This window comes from Annulohypoxylon truncatum, assembly GCF_022578515.1.
Source record: "Annulohypoxylon truncatum strain CBS 140777 unplaced genomic scaffold F4807scaffold_34, whole genome shotgun sequence".
NCBI classification, from domain to species: domain Eukaryota; kingdom Fungi; phylum Ascomycota; class Sordariomycetes; order Xylariales; family Hypoxylaceae; genus Annulohypoxylon; species Annulohypoxylon truncatum.
In genome coordinates, this window is record NW_025953820.1 from 221,383 (window position 1) to 247,163 (window position 25,781).

At 49.5% G+C, this 25,781-nt stretch overlaps 9 protein-coding genes across 9 annotated transcripts; 5 read left to right on the forward strand and 4 right to left on the reverse strand.

The window, feature by feature from the left end:
* Positions 1-59: 59 nt before the first annotated feature.
* F4807DRAFT_439238 (uncharacterized protein) lies at positions 60-2,786 on the forward strand. Its single transcript, XM_047999179.1, has 5 exons — positions 60-368; positions 440-486; positions 534-1,088; positions 1,150-1,481; positions 1,536-2,786. The coding sequence occupies exons 3-5, from the start codon at positions 809-811 to the stop codon at positions 2,562-2,564; spliced, it is 1,641 nt and encodes a 546-aa protein (XP_047850969.1). The 5' UTR covers positions 60-368; positions 440-486; positions 534-808; the 3' UTR covers positions 2,565-2,786.
* Positions 2,787-3,006: 220 nt separating this feature from the next.
* F4807DRAFT_439241 (tubulin/FtsZ family protein) lies at positions 3,007-5,658 on the reverse strand. Its single transcript, XM_047999180.1, has 5 exons — positions 5,198-5,658; positions 4,932-4,990; positions 4,544-4,854; positions 3,969-4,472; positions 3,007-3,912 (listed from the first exon to the last, which is right to left on the reverse strand). The coding sequence occupies exons 1-5, from the start codon at positions 5,207-5,209 to the stop codon at positions 3,431-3,433; spliced, it is 1,368 nt and encodes a 455-aa protein (XP_047850970.1). The 5' UTR covers positions 5,210-5,658; the 3' UTR covers positions 3,007-3,430.
* Positions 5,659-5,802: 144 nt separating this feature from the next.
* On the reverse strand, positions 5,803-8,028 carry F4807DRAFT_439243 (uncharacterized protein). Its single transcript, XM_047999181.1, has 3 exons — positions 7,868-8,028; positions 7,743-7,809; positions 5,803-7,690 (listed from the first exon to the last, which is right to left on the reverse strand). The coding sequence occupies exons 1-3, from the start codon at positions 7,876-7,878 to the stop codon at positions 6,098-6,100; spliced, it is 1,671 nt and encodes a 556-aa protein (XP_047850971.1). The 5' UTR covers positions 7,879-8,028; the 3' UTR covers positions 5,803-6,097.
* A 470-nt stretch (positions 8,029-8,498) lies between these two features.
* F4807DRAFT_232248 (Sds3-like-domain-containing protein) lies at positions 8,499-10,881 on the forward strand. Its single transcript, XM_047994159.1, has 4 exons — positions 8,499-9,592; positions 9,650-9,719; positions 9,773-10,259; positions 10,326-10,881. The coding sequence occupies exons 1-4, from the start codon at positions 8,650-8,652 to the stop codon at positions 10,770-10,772; spliced, it is 1,947 nt and encodes a 648-aa protein (XP_047850972.1). The 5' UTR covers positions 8,499-8,649; the 3' UTR covers positions 10,773-10,881.
* A 455-nt stretch (positions 10,882-11,336) lies between these two features.
* F4807DRAFT_463662 (uncharacterized protein) lies at positions 11,337-11,676 on the reverse strand (the record flags this gene model as incomplete). Its single annotated transcript, XM_048002012.1, has 3 exons — positions 11,337-11,422; positions 11,482-11,609; positions 11,666-11,676. 3 exons carry the CDS (start codon positions 11,674-11,676, stop codon positions 11,337-11,339), a joined length of 225 nt encoding a protein of 74 aa, XP_047850973.1.
* Positions 11,677-11,999: 323 nt separating this feature from the next.
* F4807DRAFT_439250 (uncharacterized protein) lies at positions 12,000-15,493 on the forward strand. Its single transcript, XM_047999182.1, has 6 exons — positions 12,000-12,822; positions 12,963-13,128; positions 13,182-13,312; positions 13,369-13,572; positions 13,646-13,994; positions 14,047-15,493. The coding sequence occupies exons 1-6, from the start codon at positions 12,485-12,487 to the stop codon at positions 15,070-15,072; spliced, it is 2,214 nt and encodes a 737-aa protein (XP_047850974.1). The 5' UTR covers positions 12,000-12,484; the 3' UTR covers positions 15,073-15,493.
* Positions 15,494-15,829: 336 nt separating this feature from the next.
* Positions 15,830-17,233, forward strand: F4807DRAFT_453413 (actin cytoskeleton-regulatory complex protein; the record flags this gene model as incomplete). The annotated part of the gene is made up of 3 exons (XM_048000458.1): positions 15,830-16,066; positions 16,165-16,399; positions 16,497-17,233. The coding sequence occupies 3 exons, from the start codon at positions 15,830-15,832 to the stop codon at positions 17,231-17,233; spliced, it is 1,209 nt and encodes a 402-aa protein (XP_047850975.1).
* Positions 17,234-17,542: 309 nt separating this feature from the next.
* F4807DRAFT_232353 (FAD/NAD(P)-binding domain-containing protein) lies at positions 17,543-19,522 on the reverse strand. Its single transcript, XM_047994160.1, has 3 exons — positions 19,274-19,522; positions 18,206-18,988; positions 17,543-18,075 (listed from the first exon to the last, which is right to left on the reverse strand). Exons 1-3 carry the CDS (start codon positions 19,388-19,390, stop codon positions 17,854-17,856), a joined length of 1,122 nt encoding a protein of 373 aa, XP_047850976.1. The 5' UTR covers positions 19,391-19,522; the 3' UTR covers positions 17,543-17,853.
* Positions 19,523-22,070: 2,548 nt separating this feature from the next.
* On the forward strand, positions 22,071-25,223 carry F4807DRAFT_463666 (carbohydrate-binding module family 1 protein; the record flags this gene model as incomplete). Its single annotated transcript, XM_048002013.1, has 12 exons — positions 22,071-22,122; positions 22,175-22,374; positions 22,428-23,276; positions 23,331-23,823; positions 23,879-24,000; positions 24,056-24,149; positions 24,221-24,269; positions 24,318-24,409; positions 24,480-24,712; positions 24,763-24,805; positions 24,857-25,161; positions 25,215-25,223. 12 exons carry the CDS (start codon positions 22,071-22,073, stop codon positions 25,221-25,223), a joined length of 2,541 nt encoding a protein of 846 aa, XP_047850977.1.
* Between the last annotated feature and the right edge of the window lie 558 nt (positions 25,224-25,781).

The following is a 25,781-nucleotide window of genomic DNA, read 5'->3' on the forward strand; positions in this document are numbered from 1 at the left end:
AAGCCCTATAATGCAACAAGGTAACTTCTATTTTATTTAACTAAAAGGTATAGGATAATCTTCGGATACTTTGCAACTCTCTGCCCATTTCGTTAGTTAAAGCGCAGTACCCCCTCGGGGGTACGTCGAATAAGACTGTACAAGTATTTGGTGACCCATTGCCATATGTTCACCTCTAAGTAACATGATACGACGAGATATCTCAGCCGATACGTGGATAGTCTATTTGCAGTCCGACGATATTTAGCAGTCTGATAACGCCATCTCCTACACTGTCCCGCTCGTGTTGGTTACGTTCTTGTTCCTTCTTTTTGTCGAGGTGCATTTGAATATTAGCAAATGGCCCCAATGGTCCGATCGTGAACCGGGTAAGATTATAATTCAAACCATACAAATGCAAAATCTTCGATTTTCTTATGATTGATTAATTGAATGATAGGTAGAGTTTACGAAAGGTACCAGCAACATCTCTTATCAATGAAAGAGGTATGTATGTATCTATGTACAATAACTATACCCACTAATTCTGCCAGGAACTGCAGGGTGACAGGGGTAGCTTTCCAGCATAATGCAGGGATGCACCGTACAACCTTGGAACTTACATAACAGGACATTGAAGTTCAATCAATATCATTGCAATTGTGCAACTTTGGTCGTCATCTACCATTCTAACATTTTACTACTTACTCACCTTTCTCTTTCCCCCAACTTTCGACCCGCACGAATCTCGAAAATCAAGCAGCACATCGACAAGCACAACTGCTTAAGCCCACTAACACGGTCGGTTTAACCGGTCACCGAACGAACCATGTTAGACCGGCTTCCGACAGAGCTCGTCATTCAGATCGTCGAATGGACAGCTGTAGCTCACTATGGCGACAAGAACACACTTCTCGAGCTGCGCAAGGTCTGCAAGCTATTCAACCAGATCTTGAGACCCATCGCGTTGTGCACCCTTCCGCTCGACTACACGCGCATAGACTACTACCAGGTGACATCGAGACGCCGGTTGAAGCGCAAGGCATTGCGTCGCATTGCCCCTCTCTGTCAATCTTTGTTTATTGACATGATGGTCATTAGAGATGACGGTATGAACTTTCGTGAATATTCTGCTGCTTGACTATTTCACTAACATATGTGGCACCACAGGTGAATGCCAGTTTCTGGAGAATGCATTCGCGTCAATACCCAAGATGATGGACTGGGTATCGAAATTACGCGAATGGTATTGTATGCACGAGGAAGCCTTTACCGCCGGGATGTACCGAGCCTCACTAGAGATGATGCTCAATTACACGCCGAACACGACCTCTGTGAAGCTGAACTTACCTTTCCAACTGGTAGCCTGTGGCCTTCAGTATCGTGCCTCTACTGTGATACTCGGGAACACCTTTGATTTGCTGGCCCACCGACGAAAAGGTTCCAAGAAACTGCAGACATTGTCGTTGGAGAATCTGTCCGATATATCCGTCGGGCAATTGGTATGCATCAACGGATTCCTTAACTGGAGAAAAAATTGCTAAGTCTTATTGTAGTGGAGCAACCCGTCAGATGTGAAGAACATCATCAAAACCCTTAGCGATCTACGCCACTTGTCCTTGTCACTGCGACGGCCCTGGGTTGGCGAGGCCCCTCTCTGGCACGCCCGCCGACTGTGGGAGATGGTATGCAAAGCTAAGAACCTCGAGAGCTTATGTCTCATAGACTTGGACGTTGGCGAGCGTCCCAGGCCCGCGAAGCTCATTACCACAAAGGTGACCGACTCGGTCCACTCCGACTGGGAATACCGAAGCCTCCCCGTAATCTCTCGCCCGCCCAAGTCCGTTTTATTGCCAAATTTGACCTACCTCGAACTTCGCAATGTCAATGTCAAGGCCGAGGCGTTAGTGTGTATGTTCAAGAGCTTTGCCAGCTGTCTCCAGGAGCTCTATCTCGATAATGTGTATCTTAAGACCACCTATTGCATCGACTGGGCCATAGAGGTGAACTACGGTGATCTCTGGATCGGGCTACCTAATGTCCGACCTAAAACCAATCAGCGCTGGCTTGCGACGCACATACGCCAGGTCTGCGCGCAGCTGCGCGTGTGCCGCGTTGCCGATCTAGGCTACGACCGATTCGTGAGGAGAGGGATTATCGAGGCACCCGCGACCGTCAAATACGACCTTCACGACCCTTGCGGGCTCAAACGCACTCTGGAGCAGCGCTTTGTGGAGGTCGTCATGGGTTACGAGCAGCCCGCCGCACCAGATGGCTCTCCCATGATCTACTACCCAGCAGAGGAGACCCAAGACAGATGGACGATGGCCGACCGCAAGCGCCCTGAAGAAATCGCTGCCAAGGACTGGAACGCATCGCTATATTCGTTGAGAGAGCGCCATCCGACCTCGGCTTTGCAAAAGACCATCGACGGCAAGTTTGTGAACTGTAATCCGTGGACGCTAAAGATGCTTCGCAATTTCTCCGACCGTGCATGCGAAGGCCTCAGAGAGCTCAACTTGATGCGGATAGAGGAGCGCCGGGAAAGCGAGGAGAGCCAAGAGAACCAAGAAAGCCAAGGTTAAGTCTTGGATGTGATGAATGGATGGGGTCGACCAAAAGGACGAGTAGTCGATGCCCCCACGATGAATATCCCCCTTTGAATTGTTGTTGGAAATGAGATGATATGGAATGATACCCCTTCCCCTTTTATCCCCTACATATTTATCACCCTATACCCCTTTTTTTTTTCTCTCCGATTACGATAGCTACTTCTCTAAAGTTCGTTAAGCACTTAGGTAGTCTCTAATATAAAGTAATTGAGAGAAAGATGTTGTGTCTACAGCGCGGATGAAGTGCCTTCTATTCAGCCGAGATACCCCGAACCTGAATGGAATGACCATGTGAATTAGGTTGACGATTTTACGTAACTATTACCTTACCTATAATAACCGACCAAGTATCAAGATTTTAGCTCAGGTTAGGTTTCACAATCAACCCTTACATTCACAACTCGTAGATTAAGCTTAGGGGGAATCATTGATCTCATTCATCAACCTACTCGACATTGCAGAATTTTGTGCAGCTACTACAAATGTACGGAGAAGACGGTACAACTCGGGGGAAACATAAGGAGAAAAACGAGGGGTCGCTCAATCCTTCCGCCGCCTACCAGATACCTTCTCGGATCGTCGACGGCTTCCATGTCGAAGTGCCACCCTCATCAACTCGCTACAGGCCTCCCCTCTTCCAAGAAACAGCAAGGTTATCCACGGAAGTTTTCCATTGCTCCGTTTGCAACTCCAACGGTAGAAGCATTGTCGCCAACTTAGAACGTCGAACAAACAGGATAGGATTAAGGGGGTATGAGGACGGGTTTGTACAGAACAGGAACAAGAGTCAACCGAGCGGAAAAACCTAGGGGTATTATACGCGCAAAACGCAGAAAAGCTTAGTATTCCGCCTCAGTCTCGTCAGGCTCGAAGCTGTCGGCCGCAACCTCCTCGTAGTCCTTCTCGAGAGCCGCAAGATCTTCGCGAGCCTCGGAGAATTCACCTTCCTCCATACCCTCACCAACGTACCAGTGTACGAAGGCGCGCTTGCTGTACATCAGGTCGAACTTGTAGTCTAGACGAGACCACGCCTCCGCGATGGCGGTCGTGTTGGACAACATAGACACGGAGCGGTCGACCGACGCGAGACCACCATCAGACGGTGAGGCGGTAGGGACAGCCATAGGCTTCTGGTAGTTAATACCTAACTTGAAACCAGTCGGGCACCATTCAACAAGGTTGAAGGAAGCCTTTGCCTTAAGAGCTGCGATAGCGGAGTTGCAGTCACGCGGGACGACGTCTCCACGGTAGAGGAGGGCGACGGCCATGTACTTTCCGTTTCGAGGGTCGCAGACAACCATCTGGTTGTTAGGCTCGAAGCCTGAGAAACATATTAGCCGATCAAAAGCCTCTTGTACGACTCTGATTGGAACTTACATTGGAAGGTTAGGTCGTGGACCTTGAAGCTCTCATGAGCACTCTTGGCAGCCGAGATGACAGGAGCATAGCTGATAAGAGGGTAGTGAATACGAGGGTAAGGGACCAAGTTGGTCTGGAACTCGTTCAGATCGACGTTTAGAGCACCGTCGAATCGGAGGGACGAGGTAATGGAGCTGACGACCTGCGCAATTAGGCGGTTCAGGTGCTCGTAGCTGGGACGAGGGATATCGAGGTTGCGTCTGCAGATGTCGTAGACAGCTTCGTTGTCAACTAGGAATGTGCAGTCGGAGTTCTCAATGGTGCTGTGCGTCGAGAGGACAGCATTGTAAGGCTCGACAACAGCAGTAGAGACCCGGGGAGCCGGGTAGACGGCGAACTCGAGCTTGCACTTCTTGCCGTACTCGGTGGAAAGACGCTCAAGGAGGAGAGCACCAAAACCAGAACCGGTACCACCACCGAACGAGTGGAAGATTAAGAAACCTTGAAGAGAGTTGCAGTTGTCTATTAAAAGCGTTAGTTTAGATCATGGGGGCTTCTTAAGCTGCTAGGGTAGATGTAATATTTATTCTTACCTGCAACACGTCGGATTCGGTCGAGGCAGTTGTCAACCATTTCCTTGCCGATGGTGTAGTGACCACGAGCATAGTTGTTGGCAGCATCTTCCTTTCCGCTGATCAGAAGTTCGGGGTGGAAAAGTTGACGGTAGCCACCAGTTCGGATCTCGTCGATCGGCGAAGGGTCCAGGTCGACGAAGATGGAACGGGGAACATGTTTGCCCGTGCTCGTCTCAGTGAAGAAAGTCTCATAAGAACCACCGTCAAGGACGTCCTTTGCGTTGGGGTCGGGGCGACCATCGGCTCCGAGACCGTGCTCGAGGAGATACCTAAGCGTTGTGGTAAGTGGTAAGTTATAGGAACTCGTGTATACTGAGCCGGACTGGGAGAGCGGTGTAACACTTACAGCTCCCAAGCGCTGTTACCGAGCTGGGTACCAGCCTGGCCCAAGTGAAGGTGGAGGATCTAGGAGAAGCAACACGTAAGTTAGATATAGCTTCGATAGAAGAGCCAGACGTCAAATTATTTTAGGCATGGAAACATATCTACAACGTAGTTTGTAGAATGGTGTAGTCGGAATACCGAGGTGAATTTGTGCATGTAACGGAAACGGTCCATAAGGCGGTGATGGGTGACAGTTGGAAAGAGACTAGAGAGCTTTCGATAACTTACCTCGCCCTTCATGATGAAATAATACTGTCGGAACTTGCAAGATTAGGGTTCTGCGACTGGATTCGAGACCGATCTAGAGATAAAAGGTCGAGACGAATGCGCACAGCGCTGGTGTTTAGAAAGAGTATAAAAAAGGAGGTGTGGGTTCAAGGTGCAGAAAAGTGAAGGTAGGTTTTGGTGTGGAGAAAATAAATATTCACTTCGCGTTCTAACTCGTTACTCCGCAGATGGTCGCATCAATTGAGAATGAGGGGCAAGGTTTCAGGGGTTGTCCAATTGATTTAATCGGTGTTGGGGGGAAGGAGAGCTGGCCGGTAGCTTACGCGATAGTGTTTAGGCTTGTGTAATCTATCCCTTACTGGCTATAGAGGGGTAGATCGGAGGTATACATCACCTACTTCCTATGTACCTGCTCTTTGTCTTTGTGCGATGGTTATATGTAGAAGGTACATGTAGACGTCGTACCGGAACAAGAATTAATCAATGGTGCGAAATCAGACAGCCTTCATTTTATATCCAACCTCTTCACACCGCCCCGTTGGAAACTAAACAGGATATGACAGGGACTTACTGGTTAGATAATGCAACTAACCTAGAATATCAAAGCCAAACATACATTAATGCAAACTAATTTTACGACTGTTACTTGCATTGTGCCAAATAATTTCTATTGGACCAGACATCGAGATGGACATGAAGATGCAGTGTGCCATCCAATGTCAGAGGCACAAGATTAATTCAGCTTATCCACCTCGTACCTATGGAGGCTGCTAGGTAGGCACTCTATAACTTCTGTAGATATCGTAGCTACGTATCTAGGTACCGTTACCAATTCTGGGTATCAAATATCGTATGACGACGCACTCGTCAAGATTATATCTATACTCATGAATAGCACAACTATTCGCCTTTCTTTCTCCATTCAGCTGCTCTCCTAGCACCTCGGCCCTTCATCTTTGATTTGACGACTCCCTTCTTGCCTTTGGTCTTGCCAAACTTCAAATCTCTGGGCTTACCATCCTTTTCGCTAGCCCTGCGGCCCTCGAAGACAATCTGTTCTGGTGTCTTGAAGGCTCCGTTGGTTGCTAACTCCTTCCTCTGTCTAGGCTGCCTTCCTGGGCCCTTGAGCTCGTGCCGTTGCCTTGCCGCAGCTGCTCTACCTAAGAGTTTCCCGGCTCTGCCCACCTGAGATTGTTGCTCAGGAGTCACTTTTGGTATATGCTTCGTGCTGTTTGGCTTCTTGTCACGGCCATTCGAGGCTTCAAGTTTTGCTTTCATTGTTCGTTCCACAGCGAGAGCCGTCTTCCGTGGATCCTTAGCGCGGGATACACGCAAGGCTCGCGGCAGCATCGGAGGAAATGTCTTGCCGTTCAGTAACAGTGCCGATTCGACATGATTGGCGTCGTAGAATTGCACATATGCAAAGCCCTTACCTACCCGCGTTTTCGGGTCTCTAGGGACACGGACGCTTTCCACTCTACCGGCGTGCTCACTAAAAGTCCGCCACAACCCTTCTTCGATGTCTGATGGAACTTTTGTGCGCTTCTTGGTAGTAGTTTCCCCCTCAGCAGTGGTGTTAAGGACGGTTTCGTCGTCTACAAACCCGAGGTTACCTACGAAGACACATCTTCGGTTGTCCACCGCTGTGGGATGTGCCACACTATCAACCCGCATATGACGGTCTAGGATAACGGAGCCGTTCAAAGCTTTGAGCGCAGTTCGTGCGGCTTGCGGTGTTGAGTAGACAACATAGGCGTTGGTAGATTTTGTCGTTGCGGACATAACAGATTTGGTGATGAACGCGGCGCGTTTTGGTACAGCACCAGTAGAATAAGCAGTGGATCGGAAACGTATCGACTCAATCTTATGCTGTTCTCCGGTCGAATCCAAAGTTGACAACGGGGACGAGAGGTGGGACATCAGGAGCTTCTTGGCTTTAGATGAGGTAATTGCTTCGATCGAGACATTGCCAAGGAATAGAGTGCGGTTTGCTTTATCAAGTTCGACGTCTTCATGGTCTTCCGTCTTCTCCATAAGTGACTCATGAACTATTGGCGCTTCGTTTTCATCAGAGTCCCCTTCTTTTTCAGACGTTGTGCCGTTTATATTCTGACCATTTTCGCCCTTGCGGCGTTTATCAGATCGGACCTCCTTCTCGGTGTCTTCGGCAAGCTTGCGCATGTATTTATCTTCCAAATCATCATGCTCGTCTTTGCGCTTCCTCTTGCGATCCTTCTTCTGGGAAGCTATTGGTGCTTCTGCAGGCTCTGAATTTTCAGATGCCGCTTCTTCGTCCGAAGCAATATCTTCAGCCTCGATGTCTTCGATATCCTCGTCCAATTCGCTCAAGGACTCGTCATCAAGCTCTTCGCCTGTTCCAATGTCATCGTCCGAGTTTGATTCGACATCCTCGGGTTTCTGCGAGGATTTCTTCTCTTTTGGAGGGGGTAGCTCTGAATATCTTGTCTTCGGAGGAACTTGTACGGGACCGGCCTTATTCACAGTGAGTTTGCTGACACTCTCGCGATCGACATGTTCAACTTACACTGCTTGCGAATAGAGCATCGAGCGTGGGGTCAATGGCTTTCGTCGAAGCTGCCAAATTGGCTTTTCTAATTTCGGTAAGAACACAACATTATTCAAATTAAACAATCCTTTCGAATTACTTACGATTTTGCCATCTTGCAAGTCGAATTGATTTATTATGCTTAATGCTAATAGTAGTGAAGTTACTATTAACGTTTAACATATAGCGGCAGCAAGTCAAGGTACAAGAAAAAAAAGTTGTTGCTCGGGAATTTCTTATCTTATCGAAATGTAAATCAAGTGGGTCTGTAGAACAGCCACATCCACTTAGTGGAAATTTGATATCGGATTAAAGCAGATACCGACATTTCCAAAGTCCCAGACCTTGTCCCAAGGTTCTACCGCGCTTTCGTTATCGATAAAGGCGGTTTAGTTCGGGCTTCTCTTGAGTGCCGTACGTAGCGAATGTTATTGGGGAAGGGACGTTACCTAGGTAGGTGCCGTATGCAGCAGCGGCTTGGGGTCACAATCAGTTCGTTCTTGCTTGCGCGCAAACCGAACCATACCAAACCCTCCCATTTGGATCACCACCACTTTTTCTTCCTCGACACCTTCGACACCTAACACTTAACACCCAACTCAGAAGCCACTCGTTTTACTACCGTACATCCGATATACATTTAATCGTCTAAGCCATAACTTTGTTCTAAAAAGCTTAGCTTTTACTCAATATTATGATCCACCGTCTTCTTATTTACTCCCCTCGACCATCCCAAGCCGTCCAACTTTGAAAACTCCTCTGACAACTTGTTCCTACGACAACACACGCCCTCCCCTTTTATCGCCGACCATTTACCTTTCACCTTTCATACCACACCTAAGCAACCATCCAACGAATAGGGGAGAACAATCACCATTACAAAATTATGGCGACTGGAGACACGGCGCCCGCGCCGCTTACCATTCCACCCCCACCGATCGAGCCACTTTCCGACGACGATGGTTCAAGTCCTCTAAGCGACGTCGAAGACAAAGATGCCGACCCAGACGTCATGCATGACCTAAATAATGCTACCCCCAATAATCGCGACGAGGACATTAGCTCACCCGACGACCTTTCTGACGCGAATGACACGGAAGCTGAGACGGAGCGTCTCTACGACACGCCCCGAAACCCTACCCGTCATAAGGACATCGTCTTAAGTCGACAGAGTGATGGTCAAAGCTACGAACGTACCTCGAGCAAATTGCGACGACACATTACAAGATCGGGCGAGGATAAAGATGAAGATGACGCACACCTCTTTGAAGACGAGGTGTCAATAGCTTCTAGCCCGCCGGCGCAAGAAACAAAGACCCCAAACAAGCACCAATCACCAATATTGGATATTCTAGCAGAAGCTGCCAGCCAGGAAGCTGAGAGTAGGAAACGAAAGCGATCCTCTGTGCCTGCTGAAACTGCTGTGCCTCCACAACTTACACGAAAGCGCACCGGATCTGTCCCTGCGCCCGGTCGGCAGGATATGGATGGCGACACTCCTATGATTGACGAGGAGGACCCGTCGCTCCATGCGAACAGCGGAGAACACTCGGCCGACGAGACTGTTAACATTGCGACCGGCGAAGATGATGGCGATGACCACGCGCAAGGAGTTCAATCTGATCCGGAGGTCATACCTAAAAAGCAGACGCGTAGCGGTTCGAAGAAACTCAAAGTCGCGGAACAACCTGCCGAGGCCGATGAACACGCGGAAGAAGTTGCAGGCGCTGCGACAGCTGAGGAGGATGGGGCCCATGCTGGAGAAGACGAGCAGGCCGAAGCTGACGTAGATGAAGAGGCCGAAGCGGCTCATAGAAATGAGGAAGAACGTACGTCTCTATTACTCCGATTATGGCCAGGAGCTAGCACTGACAGAACTTGGATAGTTGAGAGGAAGAAGACCGCCTTTGATCAATTAACGGCAATTGAAAAACGATTCGCAACATTCAGAGATAGGTAAGTAACGTTGGTCATGCAACAGGTTTAGTAGTTAGCTAACACTGCTTTAGGTTATATGAAGAGCGACTGGAGGCATTGAACCGAGAAGAAGCGATGTTGCGGTCCGAAAAACCGACACACCCTGAATACCTTGCTATGATGGAATGCATAGACGCCCGAAGAGACGAAAGAATCCGCATAGCAAATCGGGAATTAGAGCTTCAAAAAGAAGCTTTGGATAGATGGGCTGTTGCTAGGCGCTCACAGATTCATTCGCAGTACTTTCAATCAATCAGAGAGTCGAGAGAAACGATCCTAGCTGAGCTCGGCCAGCAGTGGTACGACATCCAACACGAACGTCGCAAGCAAGCCAACAATGTCCCCGAGTTTGGTCTTCGATTCCCTTCAGACCCGACACAACGTATTAAGAATGCGCTGGCGTACAACAAAGAAGTATCGATCTTGTCTGGTGTAGCTAAACACGAAGGCATGCCTGCCGCACCAGACATGAAGGGGGCAAGCATGCAAGAATTGGAAGATGACTTCGAAGCTATGAATGTGAGTTATTTCCGACAAGCAATCACCCGTTGCATGGGGATACTAGTGCTGACTTCGTGTCATTAGAGAAATCGCCAGACGGCGCCCCGGCATCATGTCCATAGGCCCAGTTACGTGGATTACGGAGGGTTACCATTTGGCCAGAGTCTGGGTCCTGCAGGAGAGCAGTTTATTGAGCAGACTCCGTGGGCAAATCCAAACCATCCGTCAAACGCTCACCTTCTCCAACGACAACACTCGGGCCAACACGAAGCGCATACGCAAGGTCCCTTGCCAAATGCGCCATCCGGGTCGAAGAAAAATTCTCATCAATCACACCCCTTTTCTAATGGATCAACAACACAGCCATCTAACAGCACCTCAAAGATTCAGAAGAGTGTGCCGAGGCAGCTTTCCAATTCACCCGAAGTCACGCGAGCTGCCACTCTATTGGAGCAGACCAAAGCACGGAGTATGAGAGCGGCAGAAACAGTCGCAAGACATGAGAACGGCCAGTCAGCCAACAGCTTATGATACATTTGGACCAAGGGATCATTTAAGGGCATGGCTGAATAGGCGCAACGTAGGGTAGCTAACTGACGAAGAGATCGCTAGCTTCACTATGAGCAGTTGGGTTGAATAAGTTTGCGGGATAGGAAATAAGGACGTTATACCCTGTGCATATGTTTTGCATTTGGCGTCATGGCTTGCGATAGAGGAGTGCTCCAACTGCTGAGTATCCATGGATTTATCACCAAGTGGTGTTATGGATGCCGTGCTCTTGTGTTGTCAACAGGTTGGCGTCTTCAAAAAGTTTTGTAGAGGATGGGAGGTCACTATGATATATTTTCGGGCTGTCTTGATAGACACATTCGCGGCGTTTGGGGATTTGCCATTCATTAACACGCCCTACGCAGGCCACGATACCATTCAGCTTAACTCCTTCAGACCAAATGGATGACAAATTTCCAATTTTAGACCGTGTCTTGCCTTGCTTTGCCTTCCGTGTCCGACCAGATATGGATTTTGTAGTCCTGTTCATAACTCCATTTCCTCGTCGCGATCCCTAGAGCTCGAGATAGTATACCATGCTATACCTTATTTCTGCTCGGGTTGACTCGGCGCGCTCGGGACTTTAACATCTTCGAATTCATCTTGTCCGATGACGTTGATTGTGTATATATCTATAAGGATTGATATGAGGAAATGGACTTGACCAATCTTCCCCCGAATAGAGACTTACAGACGCCAACGGCGAAGGCGGCGACGGCAGATCCAACTACGGCATTCTTGAAGAGGTAAGGCCGCCTTGCTCGGATGAGGGCGGGAGTTTGCCTATGTCGTCTATCGTAGTATGAAGAGCTTCCGAGTCTGCAGGGTTGTTAGACATGATAATGGTAGAAAGTCGTATACTAAGGCGGGGTTACCCAGCAGCCATCTTGTATGTCTTGCCTTGCCCAGGTGGGCCGATTTCTTATGATATTAGATACGCGACAGGAATTAAAGGAATTGGGTGGAAGTTGAGAAGTCGAGCATAACCATGCCAAGCCCGCGGTATAGTGTATTCTGTTAGCCAATCCAAAGATCTGATGACACTGCGGCCACTGCTTCCTTCTTGCAGATTGCACTAGTCCTAGGATAGCTAGTCAAAAGCATGTCTGAGCGGGAAAGCGGTAATTCTTCGGTTGGCGAGCTGTAAGGAAACCCCTGTATGACCTGATCAGAGCTTTGTTCCTCCTAATGCTTGTAGGACACCCTGCAGCAAGCTTTCTTTTGCCTTTCAAGGTTAGGTGAAGACTTCAGTCGCGACCAAGTTAGTGTACTCCCAAGTGAGTACCCATTATTCAACTTCACTCGGTAATTCTTTGCGTAGCCATCCTTTTCAAGAACACATCACGTCCTCTCAAAGCTCTTTTCGTATAACCATTCTACCATACCAACGATTAAATTCAATCGCTGAAGTTGGCATGGTATGGAAGACGATGTGGCATACCTACCTGGCGATCTTTTAATTGACATCACCAAGCATTCACGAACTCACGACGCGACACAGCACATCAACGACATTGTTCACTTGATCACCAAACAACCCCACCCAACTCGGTTTCGACTTTCCAATCCTCAAATACTCCATTTTCTTTCTACAGGCACTATCGTCGACTTTTCACGCTCTACAGCTTCAATCTCTTGCCCTGTTGATTTGCACCATATCTTGGACCCGCTTGGGTCTACCCAAGTAAATCGCAATGGCAACCGCCCAGTTATCCGTCCAAGACCAGATTCGCCAACTCGAGGGCGCGCGCAAACTCGTTCTAGGAAATGCAGGCTACTATACTCAAGTCATTCAAGCTTCCCTTCCTATCATAGGTCCATCCGCCCAGGTGGAATTCCGACGATGGGGCGCCGAGTTTCTTGCCGAAGCATTTGCGACTCCCGCAATTGCTCCCGGTCAGAAAGAAACATTGTCCCTATTAGTCCTAGAGACACTGAAGCTACTGGTGGAAGACGTTAACCAAGATGTTACCGTATTGAAAAGCGTTATTCAGACAGCGGCTAGTATATACCCGCTAGCGCTACGATGGATGTAGGTTCTGCCCAGCCTGTTATTGTAGACTCCTCGTAGATTCTGGTGCGCGTGTGCACATTCTTTCTAGATTTCATACGTCCATGCGGCCTTGAGATGTGAGCCAGAGGTTATTCCGCTGACTCTTGAACTTATATTAGTATCAACAATTCTTACGACACGCCCACGTGGGACCGAATGACCGATATCAAGAACCGAATATTGCGAATCTGGGACACTGCTCCACCGAGTATTCGAATATGCTGTATCAAGTTCGCTCAGCGTGTTGTACTTGCACAGACCCAGAGCGTAAACCCGGAGCCAAGGGTAGGATTTTCTTCAAACTGGAACACATTGAACAGTACTGATTCTGTTCATAGCGTGGTGACCTTCTCGACATATCTCTGGTCATGATCCCCCCCAATCACCCTGTTCTCGACGCACCCAAACTCGAGGCCGAAGCATCAGGGCTCCTAGACAGAATGCTCGGGGTTTTGCAAGACAATAGCAGGTAGGATCATGTCGCCGTATACTATATGATTATCATTGACTAACAGAACACCTAAGTGATGCTTTGGTTGTAGATGCGACATTGAATACATTGTCTGTCCTCGTCCGAAACAGACCCGCGACATCGAATAGAATTCTCAACACCGTCCTCAACTTTAATCCCTTGAAGCTAGCGAATTCGCCTATGACGCCTAAGACCAAGGTTCTTGTAAAGTCAATGGAGAAAACGACACGAATGCTCCTTATGCATCTATCTAGACGGTGAGATACTTCTAGAATTACCATTTCCTTATCAGTCTAATTCTATCATAGCACCTCGCTAATAATATTATAGAAATCCCCAGAACCCGCAGATCGGCCGTATCCAACAATACGTTGAGCGACTCATGCGGTCTCGAGCTGAGATCTTCGACGAGGGAAATCGCAAAAGAACCATGGCGGAGCAAGCTGATGGGCAAGACACTAAGCGTCAACGAACAGGAACCACGTCATCCAATCCTCAAGTCGAAATAACTCCATTGAAGCCCGGGCCTCATACCCTTGCAGATGTCTTCACATTTACTAATAACGATGGACTGAAGCGCTTTAACGTAGGTGATAACGTTCCGGCACCACTTGCTGCCAAGATCAGTGTCACAACTATCGCCCGGGTAGACCAGCAACTGTTAGATCGAGCTATTCAGGTATGTTTAAATTACCCACGTATTTTTCTAGGCTTGTCTTACAAGATACTAGGGAGTACGAGATCGCCTGACAGCACTCAATGCGGCCCAACCGGAGCCAATAAATCCCGAGACGGCACCGCTCGACGTTGAAGAGGACGAGGATGACTATGAGCCAGATTATTACGCAGCAGAAGACACAGAACAGATCCTGAACAAGCTCGACTCTTCGCCGGCAGAACAACCACGTGAATTGGAAAAGCCAGCATTAGGCGGGTTGGCATTACCTACGTTCCGACTACCACCACCGCCGACGTTGAATCCGGATCAGGCCGCCAAAGTGGGGCAAGGGTCGATCACGAGAGTGTTCAGCACCATGAGAACTCTAGAGGACCCAGCGGTCAAGAAAACCAAAGCTGGTATCAATAGGCTTGCGGCCAGCTCGTACGACCGGGATTCGTGGATCACTGTAATTACTCGTTTAGCAACCCGGGCAAATGCGGGGCTTGACGTACCGGAGGAAGACGAGGACACCAAGGGCGTCTTCCCACCGCCCCAGCTCAGCGATACCATTCGGGAGATGCTGTTTAACTACGTCCTGGAGGATTTCCGTAAGCGGATCGAAGTAGGCGTCTCCTGGTTAAGCGAGGAATGGTATAACGATAAAGTACAACAACGTTCCGCATCGTCTTCGCCTATTCACCACAACGTAGCTGTCCACTACGAAAAGTGGGCGCTCCGTCTTTTAGACGGATTTATCCCTTACCTCCACGGACAAGACAAGGTGTTAACACGGTTTCTTAGCGAGTTGCCGGAACTTAGCCCAGCTGTCTTTGGACGAATCAAAACTCTATGTCGAGATCCTAGTTTGGTCAGCCTAGCACTCACATCGCTATACTACTTGGTGGTGTTGCGCCCGCCGGTTAGGGGTCTCGCATTAGATGCGATCCAGGATATCTGGACAGATTATGAGGACACAAGGCCCCTGGCGGCCAAGTTTTTACAGAAATGGCGGCCAAGCTTCTTAGAAGCAGCGCAAGCAGCCATGTCTGGAAATGAAGGATCCGTTGGAGCTAGTACGGCCGCAGTCGTCTCATGATACCCATTTAACGATGATTGGCTCAGAATTGCGAACTGATTGATGCGGATGTTATTTCTCAAGCTATACCCTATACGATGGTGACGGCTGGCGGGCGTTAACTCCCTGGGGCCGTTGCATTTGCCCGTAGTCGGATTGGCAGGGCGTTGAGAGATGGAAATAGGCTTGAAGGGTTAAACAGTCTACAGTAATGGGCTAGAGTATATGTACAAAACATAGGGGCTACTCTGGTGAAGCCTTCACAAGGCTTAGATACATGGCAATACCAGCATGTGGAGCATGTTTAATGAAGTTCCTTGTAGATGTTAGGTATCATACATAGCCCGATGACTTCGGGGTTATAATCATACCTACATACGTGCCTATCCAAGTACTCTCCCCCTTTAAGCAACAATAACATGAAGTCCCTTACAGCACAGTAAAGTTAGTTGCAAATACAACGAATACGCACTGTGAAGCTGAGCCACAGCTAACGTACCCCGGCTGTCCCGGTAAGCTTAAGCTCCGACTAAGGTTCACCGACCAACACGGTTAATTGCATATTACATATGTACATATGCACGTCGTAGGACCGGGTACCTGAGCAAGGTTGCGAACAGTGAATAGTCAGTTACCTCATTTATACTCCTACATAAACGACTCTAATTGAGTTGCGGAACAATCGAGGCCGAATAAGAATTAACCTATCATCGAAACGAGCGAGGGAACACGCCCAAATAATAACGAACTCAACCTGTTTACGGTCTAGTGCCTCACGATGGCACCTCGAATCGAGGCTCAAGAGATAGAGACGTATTGGAACATCTTCACAACGCGGACCAATGGCGGCAAATATCTGACGGGCGAACAAGCAGCGCCGCTGCTCAAGAACAGTGGATTGAGAGACAACCAACTCGAGCGCGTGTGGGACGTAGCTGATGTCGACAATGACGGAAATCTGGACTTCGAGGAGTTCTGCGTCGCTATGCGCATCATCTTCGACTTGGTGAACGGGGTGAGTTGCCTTTCTCCCTATCTACCCGTTCCGCTCCGTCTGCATTTATTCGTATCTTGTTATTGATGGAAGAGTAACTGATTGGTCGGAAACAACAGGAATACAACGATGTACCCACGACGTTGCCGGACTGGCTCGTCCCCGAATCCAAAGCCCACCTCGTCCAAGCCAACCGCGCCCTTACCGGCAAGCAAGTGCAGTTCGAACAGGTCGATGACGACTCGGACACGCCAGGTCTCAAGGACGGCTTCGACTGGTACATGAACCCGCAGGACAAGGCCAAGTACGAGTCCATATATCAAGAGAACCGGGACATGCGAGGAGAGATATCATGTAAGTCATCTCCTCTTATTCCTATCCTAGGGTCTATCTAGGCTCTACCAAAGGAAAGGAGAGCAGAGCAGAGCACTAACAGAACGGGACAACCCAGTCAACTCCCTGGAGGACCTGTACGAATCGCTCGACGTGCCAGACACGGACGTCCGGTCGGCGTGGAACCTGATCAACCCGTCGGCGAGCAGCACGGTGAACAAGGACGCGTGCCTGGCGTTCCTGCACATCCTCAACAACCGGCACGAGGGGTTCCGGATCCCGCGGACGGTGCCGGCGTCGCTGCGGGCCTCGTTCGAGCGCAACCAGATCGACTACCAGGTCGACAGCGCGCGCAACAACCCGACCGCGGCGGCGGCGTCGCGGTGGGCGGCCAAGGCGGACGAGAACACGAGCACGGGCCGCAAGGCCAAGTTCGGCGACCAGTACCTCACGCGCCTCGGCCGCGGCGCCTTCAAGGCCACCGGCACCGACTTCAGCAACGCCCAGAGCGACGAGCAGTGGGAGGAGGTACGGCTCAAGAAGCAGCTCCAGGAGCTCGAGGACCGCATGGCGAAGGTCGAGGCCGAGGCGAACCGGCGCAGCGGAGGCAAGAGGGATTCGAAACCGGCGCTTGTGAAGAGGGAGCTCGAGCAGTTGCTGGATTATAAGAGGAGGGAGCTGAGGGAGCTCGAGGAGGGCACTGGGAAGGGCAAGACGGGGGCCGGGCTTAGGGGCGTGGCGGATGATTTGGCGACGGTGAAAGAGCAGGTTGAGGGCTTGGAGACGCATCTCGCGGGCCGGATGCAGGTTTTGGAGCAGTTGAGGCGGGAGATTGATGATGAGAAGGTGAGATGAAGGGGAGGAGGTTGGTGTGTAGGTAGGCGAGGTGGACGTGGACGGGAAGGTGAGAAGATGAGGGGTACAGGGACAGATTACCTACTTAGTTCCTACTGAGGTGGAAGACGGCGATCGCGAGGGCCTTGCCCGTCTGTCTAGTAGATGGGGAGACGGATAGCGAAGCTACCTTACTTAGTCTGTAATGCAAGTGTACAAGTTCTGGATACGGCTCTACTTACGGGTCGATAAAATTGATTCAGGATGGGGGCATTAGGTATAACTATAACTATAAACAAATTTATTATTTGAGAAGCTTTCCAGCATTGTTCCAGGGTCTATAAATCGCAAATAGACGAAAGGGTAAGAACTTGAAGGTGTTTTTTTATCACGAGAAATACCATCTATTCTCTATTACAACGCTACTGACTACCAAGAAGCGTCCTATCATCAAAAAGGGGGTAGGGGTATCTATCTTTAGGGAGGTTACACATTACGATCTCTCTTCTCTTTTCTTTTCGGTCTCCCCCTTCTTTCATCACACACAGCTACCTATTTGTCCGACGTCATCGTCATCCAAAATACACAACGTAGGGATCGGTTCATCCATCCAAGAGGAATCATAGACAGAACACGACCGTCTAGAAAGCACTACCGTCGACGTAGCCTGCCAACTGCTGGGTGCCGAGCGTCTTTCCCTTGATCATATACACCATGATGGAGAAGACCTTGACCGAGCCCAGGCGGCCGGCACCGCGGCTGCGGCCCGTGGCTACGAACAGGACGTCCATCGGTATCGTCTTGACGACGACGGGCGGCTTGCCCTTGAGGGCGAGGTCGATGTTCTTGGCGACACCGGCAGCCTTTTTGTCACGTCCGAGTTAGCAAAAAGGCTCGTAGAATTACATACGATTACATGTCACCTAGGTAGAAACCACCAGAAGGAAGAAAAAAAGGAAGGGAAAAAAGAAAGAAAAGACCACAAAAACTCACCTGCTTATCCGCAAGCACGAAGCTCCCCTTGGGCTTCCAGACGGCGTCGCCGGCGGCCCAGACGTTCTCTGCGCCCTTGACCTTGTAGAACTCGTCGATGTCGACGAACTTCTTGTTCGTCAGCAGGTTCGCGGGCAGGAACTCGGTGTTGGGCGCGACCCCCATGGTAGGGAGGTACAGGTCCGTCGCGATCTTCTCGCCGCCCTGGAGCTCGACCTCGGTCTTGCCGTCGGGCAGCTCTTTTGTATCCACGACGCGCGCCGACTTGCGCACCTTGACGCCCAGCTTCTTCAGCTCCGTTGCCACGTTCGACGCCAGGCTGTCGCCGCCCAGCAGCTCCGCGTCGCCCGAGAGCAGGACGACCTCCTTCTTGGCGCCGAACTCGAAGGCGAGCTCGGCGGCGGCCTCGACGCCGGTCGCGCCCGCGCCCGCGATCACGATGTGCGACGCGTTGCGGACCTTGTCCTGGATCCCGGCGATCTGCGCCGCCGTCTCCTCGTACGTGCCGTTGCCCTTCCAGGGCACGGAGGCGTTGACGGTGCGCGTGCCCGTCGCCACGACGAGGTGGTCGTACTTGAGCACCTTCTCCTCGCCGCCGGCGGTCGCGACGCGGACGGTCTTGTCGGCGACGTCGACGCCCTCCGCCGACCCGAGCACGAACTCGAACGCGTCCGCCGGGTACTTGGCGAAGCCCTTCTCGATCGGCAGGCTGTACTGCTCCTCCTTCAGCGCGCCCGGCACGATGGCACGGACCGACGCCAGGTTCCAGTAGAAGTGGCTATTCTGCGACGGTAGGTCAGTGTCATGTTTTGAAGATCCCGTTGCGTCCCCCATCCGGGAGCCGTTCCGACGATTTCGTGGCAGTATCCCCAATTTAATTTTGCATTCCCGGCTGAAACGGTGTGGATTGGCTGGGATCTGGTGTCTCGTGTCTCGTGTCTGCGGATGTGTGTGTAGAATCAGATCATGTGATTCCCATACATTGTCGTTGTCGCATTGTTCCTAACTTTGCCCTGTCCTTCGCTCTTTGGGCCTCATACATATGTAACTGTGTCAACAATTTCTTACCTTGGAAACGAGGATAACTTTTAAATCCTTAACCGAGGGTTTGGTGTGTTTCAGAAGTCGATGTGCAACTCCCACGCCTGCGTAGGCACCTCCCAGGACTACAATTGTTTGGGTCATTGTGTTGGCGAAGTCCGGTTGCTGATGTTCTTAAGAGGCTTCGTTGTGTTGTGTCTTGTTTTGTGGGTACCTAGCTGAGTTGTCTAGGACGGGGAAGTAAGAGACTTAGGGAACCCAGATAGAAAGAGGGACAAACTACAAACAATAATATGTAGGTATTAAAATAGATTGTGTACTGTTGAGGAGTTAATTGTTGTAGATGTGAAGGAAAAGAGAATCAAGAAGATTCAAAGTGTAGATGGCTGGAAACTTGGGCAGTTATGTATGTCTTATAAGCTTGCCCGTTTCACGGCAGGGAGGAACGGACCCTTATCAAAACATTGTTTTTTTCCTCCTGTTAAGGTACGCCAGACGCCTCAAACGGAGAGACCCCACTCAAGCCCAGTCGGCCTAAGACCCCAGTCATGGATGGAGAGGTCTAAGGTCCAAAAGCACGTCAACGAGCTTGGTTGCTCAGGTACCTCGTACTCAGAACATTAGATGAAGAATACCTACCTAGGAACTTAGAGGTAGGTATTCATCCCATTGCTGACGACCATATTTAATTTGTCAGAATCGGGAATCGGGGATCGGGGATCGGAACCGCGGCCGTTTGGAAGAAGGCTCCAGAGCTTCGGAAGGGTGTCTCGTGCAACTATTGGTAGGCATCTAGTAGGCACCTAGTAGGAGTCTAGTACTGACGCCCCTTGTCGTGTCTCTATCCGCCGTCCGGCGGCCGTCCGCACGGCAATTCCCCAAATCCAGACCACCACCTAAACTCCCTAGACTCTAATAAGTTAAATGGTCAATATGACTAAGGAGCTAGCTGAGCTTCCTTTGTTAGGTAGCGCCGTGATGAATAATCCGACCAATATAATGACTAATATATTGTTTGTTGTTGTCGTTTGAGATTAAGACTTGCATATCGAATAAAGACTTTCTATACGTGGCTCGTAAATATAGTGCAAAACGCCGCTCATCTCCCTGGGGCTTAGGATTTCCGAGGTCAGCTGTGATCTGTTAGTAACTACTTAGTAGTTACAAGATGACTGCGAATACAAAAAAAAGTATTCTGCCGGCTAGGTAGCTCGGTCCCGAAAGACTATGCATTCGAGGCTTTAAAGAAGGATGGGAGGCGGATGCAGACACAGACTATTGGGTCGATGAAGACATGGGGCTTCTCTTTCTCGTCGGCTCATTGGACAGCCTTATGAAATGGTAAGCCAGAGATTCCCTATCTGGGAAATTCCTCGAAATAATTGCAGGGACCTTTTGCGTTAGTTTGTAGGTACATGTGTAATTGCTGTGTTCACTTTAAATGGCCATCACCACCCGACCACTTCCTATAAGCAATATAGGATTTCTTATTCCTCGGCCAATGTTCGAATGATCTCGGGCTCCAACGAATCGCTCATTCATCACCAACTAGAAGGAATGCATTGCAGGAAATCGGACTCGCATGAATCGACTTAGCACCACGAGTCCACGAGTCCACGACTGCATGATAGGGAATCGTGGACTTCCACGTTTGTCGAAACTTGGCACGGCTGACATAGTAGATAGCCTCCCTCTTCAGCCTGTTATATACCGATGATGCCGGTCAGGTATCTCGTATTATGACCAAGATGCGTACTAGGGAACTTCGCGCGATATTATCATCAACGACAAGCAAACCAACCGTCACTCGAAAGTTGACAATACTTGAGTCGGATCCAAGGAAAGAAAGGCGCTCGGAGCAGTACCAGATCTATACTACTCGTATAAACCGGCGTTCGGTAAGAGGGACAATGATCGCTGTCCTGTCGCGATGCCGACATCGATGAACCCTGAAGAGTAAAATAGGCTGGACGGGCCTTGGCGAGCTAATATTCCCGGGTTCCGCCATTGTGGCTGGAGACATCATGGAAGTGGCAGAGGTGGCTAGTACAACTTACGTGAGGCTAAAGTTACTAATCCTCCGACTCCAAATGGTGCATCGAACAATGTGGGGAAGAGCTGGGAAAAAAAGGGGGATACCAAAACCAACCTTCCCTCCTCCAGCTAAGATCGCTTGTTTCGGCCCGTGAAGCACATCAGCATGCGTCCGTTCCTTGAGGGCTCCGTCGATACTCCGCCGACAGAAGTGGCAGGTCGACTACAATCAAGGTGTGCTCGGTCTAACCACGAGACCCATGTCCCTTCTCCCACCGCCCATGTTACGTCGAATACTTATAGTTAGTAATCCCCAGATCATGAGGGGTATAACTTCCTACGGTAACTTACTAGGTAGGTATTCGACCATACGGGGATATTCCCTTTACTAGCTTGTCAGCATGCACGAGTGCCGAGTATAGCCCGCCCGATGCTTGGCCGGAATTACATCGAACGTCGTAAATCGACTTCTTTCACATAAGTCCTATGGAAAATCCACCTGTGATTATGCAAGAAGACCATGACAACGCGACGATAGGCAGGGGAAGCTTGGGTTTCCTCCTATCACATTAATGGCGTAGGGTAACTTTGACAATAATAAGTGACTGCTAGCTTGGTTAATCAAGTTACGTTCGGCATCAGTTTCCGTTTAGTTATGCTCATCGCCTGCGTTCCTTGGGTATGTGATGGCATATAAGTTATTTCTCCTATCCGTCACCTTCTCAAAACACCAATCTCTTGGTTTCTCTCACGCGCGCATGTAAGCAGTTTAGGGAACAACGCTCTCATCATGGCTCATTTTGCCCCTCTAGCAAAAACACTATTGCTTTTAGTAGTCTTAAGTGAGCTATCTTCAACCTCACTACGGAACAAGGCATCGCTAACATGACGCAGATGTCCGGCAGTGCCTTTGCCAGAACAGCACCCCAACCGCATATACGGACAACTCAACAGGTATTACTTTCGATACATGGACCGTGCCGGATAGCGCAAATGGTGGCGGCAGTGTCTCTGTCTTGGGTGGTCTCACCTTCGGCGTTGCGCTACCTGAGAATGCCTTAACGGCCAATGCAACTGAACTCATAGGATACCTAGTCAGTATGCCGAATCTAGCCATCTTTTGCTAGTACGCTGATGTCTTCGCTAGAAATGCGGTTCGAATGGCACAACTACCAATGCGTGGTGCGGTTTGTCGTTTGGGGGAACAATGACGAACAGCTTGCTTCTCATGGCTTGGCCATACGAAGACCAAGTATTGACGTCGTTTCGTTTTGCCAGTGGATATACTGCTCCAGATGTTTACACCGGCAATGCTACATTAACTCAGATATCATCAACCATCGATGAAAATCATTTTAGTGTCATCTTCAGATGTCAAGACTGTTTAGCCTGGAACCAAGACGGGGCGTCAGGCTCTGCATCGACTAGTAGCGGCGCTTTGGTTCTGGGATGGGCTAGTTCGCTCAACGCTCCAACGAACCCAGCCTGCCCTGCTGATATCGCCCTCCAATTCCACAGTAATGGTGACAGCATATGGAGCGCCACTTTAGATCAGAACGCTGCTAACCCGTCCTATACCGAATGGGTTTCTCAAGCCACTGCTACCGTTACTGGTAGCTGCGGGACGTCAACACCCACTACCACTACATCTGTAAGCACAACTGCTACTAGCGCTACAGGCGTGCCCGTCCCAACGGCTACTTACGATTATATCGTAGTTGGCGCAGGAGCTGGCGGGATCCCCCTAGCAGATAAATTGAGCGAGGCTGGAAATAGCGTCTTGCTCATTGAAAAGGGACCTCCATCCTCTGGACGATGGGGGGGATCGCTCAAGCCAGACTGGTTAGATGGCACCAACTTGACCCGATTCGATGTGCCCGGTCTATGTAACCAGATATGGGTTGACTCTACAGGTATCGCTTGCACTGATACGGATCAGATGGCAGGCTGTGTGCTCGGTGGGGGGACAGCTATCAATTCAGGGTTATGGTGGAGGGTGTGCTATCACCTGAATACATGCTCTTGAAGAAGTGCTAACTATCTGATCTAGCCATATTCTTTGGATTGGGATTATAACTTCCCCACAGGGTGGCAGTCAACGGATATGGCCGCCGCAACCACGCGAGTTTTCTCTCGAATTCCAGGCACATACACTCCATCGATGGATGGCAAGCTGTATTATCAGCAAGGCTTTGAAGTTATTAGTGGCGGTTTGAAGACTGCTGGGTGGTCTGGAGTCACTGCGAACGACGTACCCGATGAGAAGAACCACACCTACTCGCACACACCATTTATGTTTTCTGGCGGTGAAAGGGGTGGCCCAATGGCTACTTACCTAGTCTCTGCTAGTGGACGTAAGAACTTTAATCTATGGATGAACACAGCAGTGAAGAGAGTGGTCCGAACTGGTGGCCATATTACTGGTATAGAGGTTGAACCATTCCTAGATGGTGGTTATACAGGTGTTGTCAACGTCACACCAGTTACTGGCCGCGTCATCTTGTCTGCTGGAACATTTGGGTCAGCTAAGATACTATTAAGAAGTAAGCTACTCATATTCGAAGGCATCCATATTCGCTACGTTCCTAACTTCTTCAGGTGGAATCGGACCAGCGGATCAATTGGCTATCGTCCAGTCATCCACTGATGGTCCATCGATGATCTCAAACAGTTCTTGGATCAATTTGCCCGTTGGATACAACCTGGAAGATCACACAAATGTCCGATAACCCCTGGATTTTAAAAGGCTTTTGATCACACTGACTTGTTATATAGACCGATACTGTCATCACGCATCCCGATGTGGTCTTCTATGATTACTATGGAGCTTGGGACGCCCCAAACACTACAGACATGGATAAGTATATAGGTAAGTCATGGATCATTTCCACTAGATGGTTGTTTAGATTTCTACATACCTAAGCTGACCTCGAGCGAAAGATTCCCGGTCTGGTATGCTCGCCCAAGCAGCTCCAAACATTGGTCCAATGTAAGCATTTGTCCTCCGAACTTGCTAGCAGCAACTAATTTTGTAAAGGTTCTGGGATGAAATCACAGGCGATGATGGAATTGTGCGTCAGCTTCAATGGACTGCTAGAGTTGAAGGAAGCGATGGTACACCTAGCGGAAGTAAGGAATTACTTTCCTTGATACTATGATCTACCTACCTACGTTGACATTCAAATGCTGACCGAAGCAGCTGCTATGACTATGAGCCAGTATCTTGGACGCGGTGCCACATCGAGGGGTCGAATGACTATCACGAAGGCCTTGACTACTGTCGTCTCCACGCTACCCTACCTGCACGATAAGAACGATGTCCAAGCTGTCATTCAGGGGATAAAAAACCTTCAATCAGCACTTTCAAATGTCAAGAATCTCACTTGGACTTATCCTTCATCCAACACGACGGTCGAGGACTTCGTTAATAATGTAAAGCACCCTTCTCCAAGCTTAAAGGAATAACATGCTAATGATATCAGATGCTCGTCTCGTACACCAATCGGCGCGCAAACCATTGGATTGGTGAGTTTTTACCTTTTATCACTGATAGCTTCAATATCTCACAGTCTTCAGGGACTAATAAACTCGGAACTGATGATGGCCGAGTAAACGGCTCAGCCGTGGTGGATCTCGATACTAGGGTCTACGGCACGGACAACTTGTTTGTCGTTGACGCCAGTATCTTCCCTGGCCAAGTCACCGCTAACCCGTCAGCATATATCGTTATCGCCGCTGAGCACGCGTCAGAGAGGATCCTGAACTTGACGCTGCCCGAGGCGCAACCGCAATCTGTGCAATGCGGTGGGCTCAACTGGACCGGCAGCTTTCAGTGCGCATCGCCATACACTTGCAAATACCAGAATACTAGCTTTTCACAGGTAAGACCGCACTTTGGATATGTCGATTGATTTTGCTAATTTGTTGCGTTTAGTGCCTTTGAAATATGTACCTATCTCAGGTTAGAGACAAATTCTGCACATTTACATATTCCCAATCTGTTACATAAAGCCTGCTCCCCCGATTTAGTTAGAGGACTTCGCTCACCATCAAAGAGGTTTCGATGATCATGAGGCCGTATCATGTAAGCCATCCACCTGGGTTCTAAGTTTCTGGTTATAGGTTGCAGGAGTCACAAACCATTACCCCCATATGTATTATTCCTATTGGATGAAGGATGTAGATGACATATCAAGTCGTACAACATAATGATATGTCACCAACGTGACCTGATTTGCACGACTCATATCGGAATATGCGCGGAGATGATTATTGACGTCGGTTTAAAGCCTTCGATACAACCTTCAAACTTGAAGCTATTATGGATGGCTATTCTGCGACTTTGGTTTGGAGAATCTCCTGCCAAAGGTGCAAACAACTCTAACCCTTTCTCGTTGATTTGTTCCTGTTCTTGAAGATCGCAATTGAATTTCAAATGTCTTAACAGGGGACACCTTGATAATAAGAAATACACATCTATTGGCCCGATAATTGCTCGCCG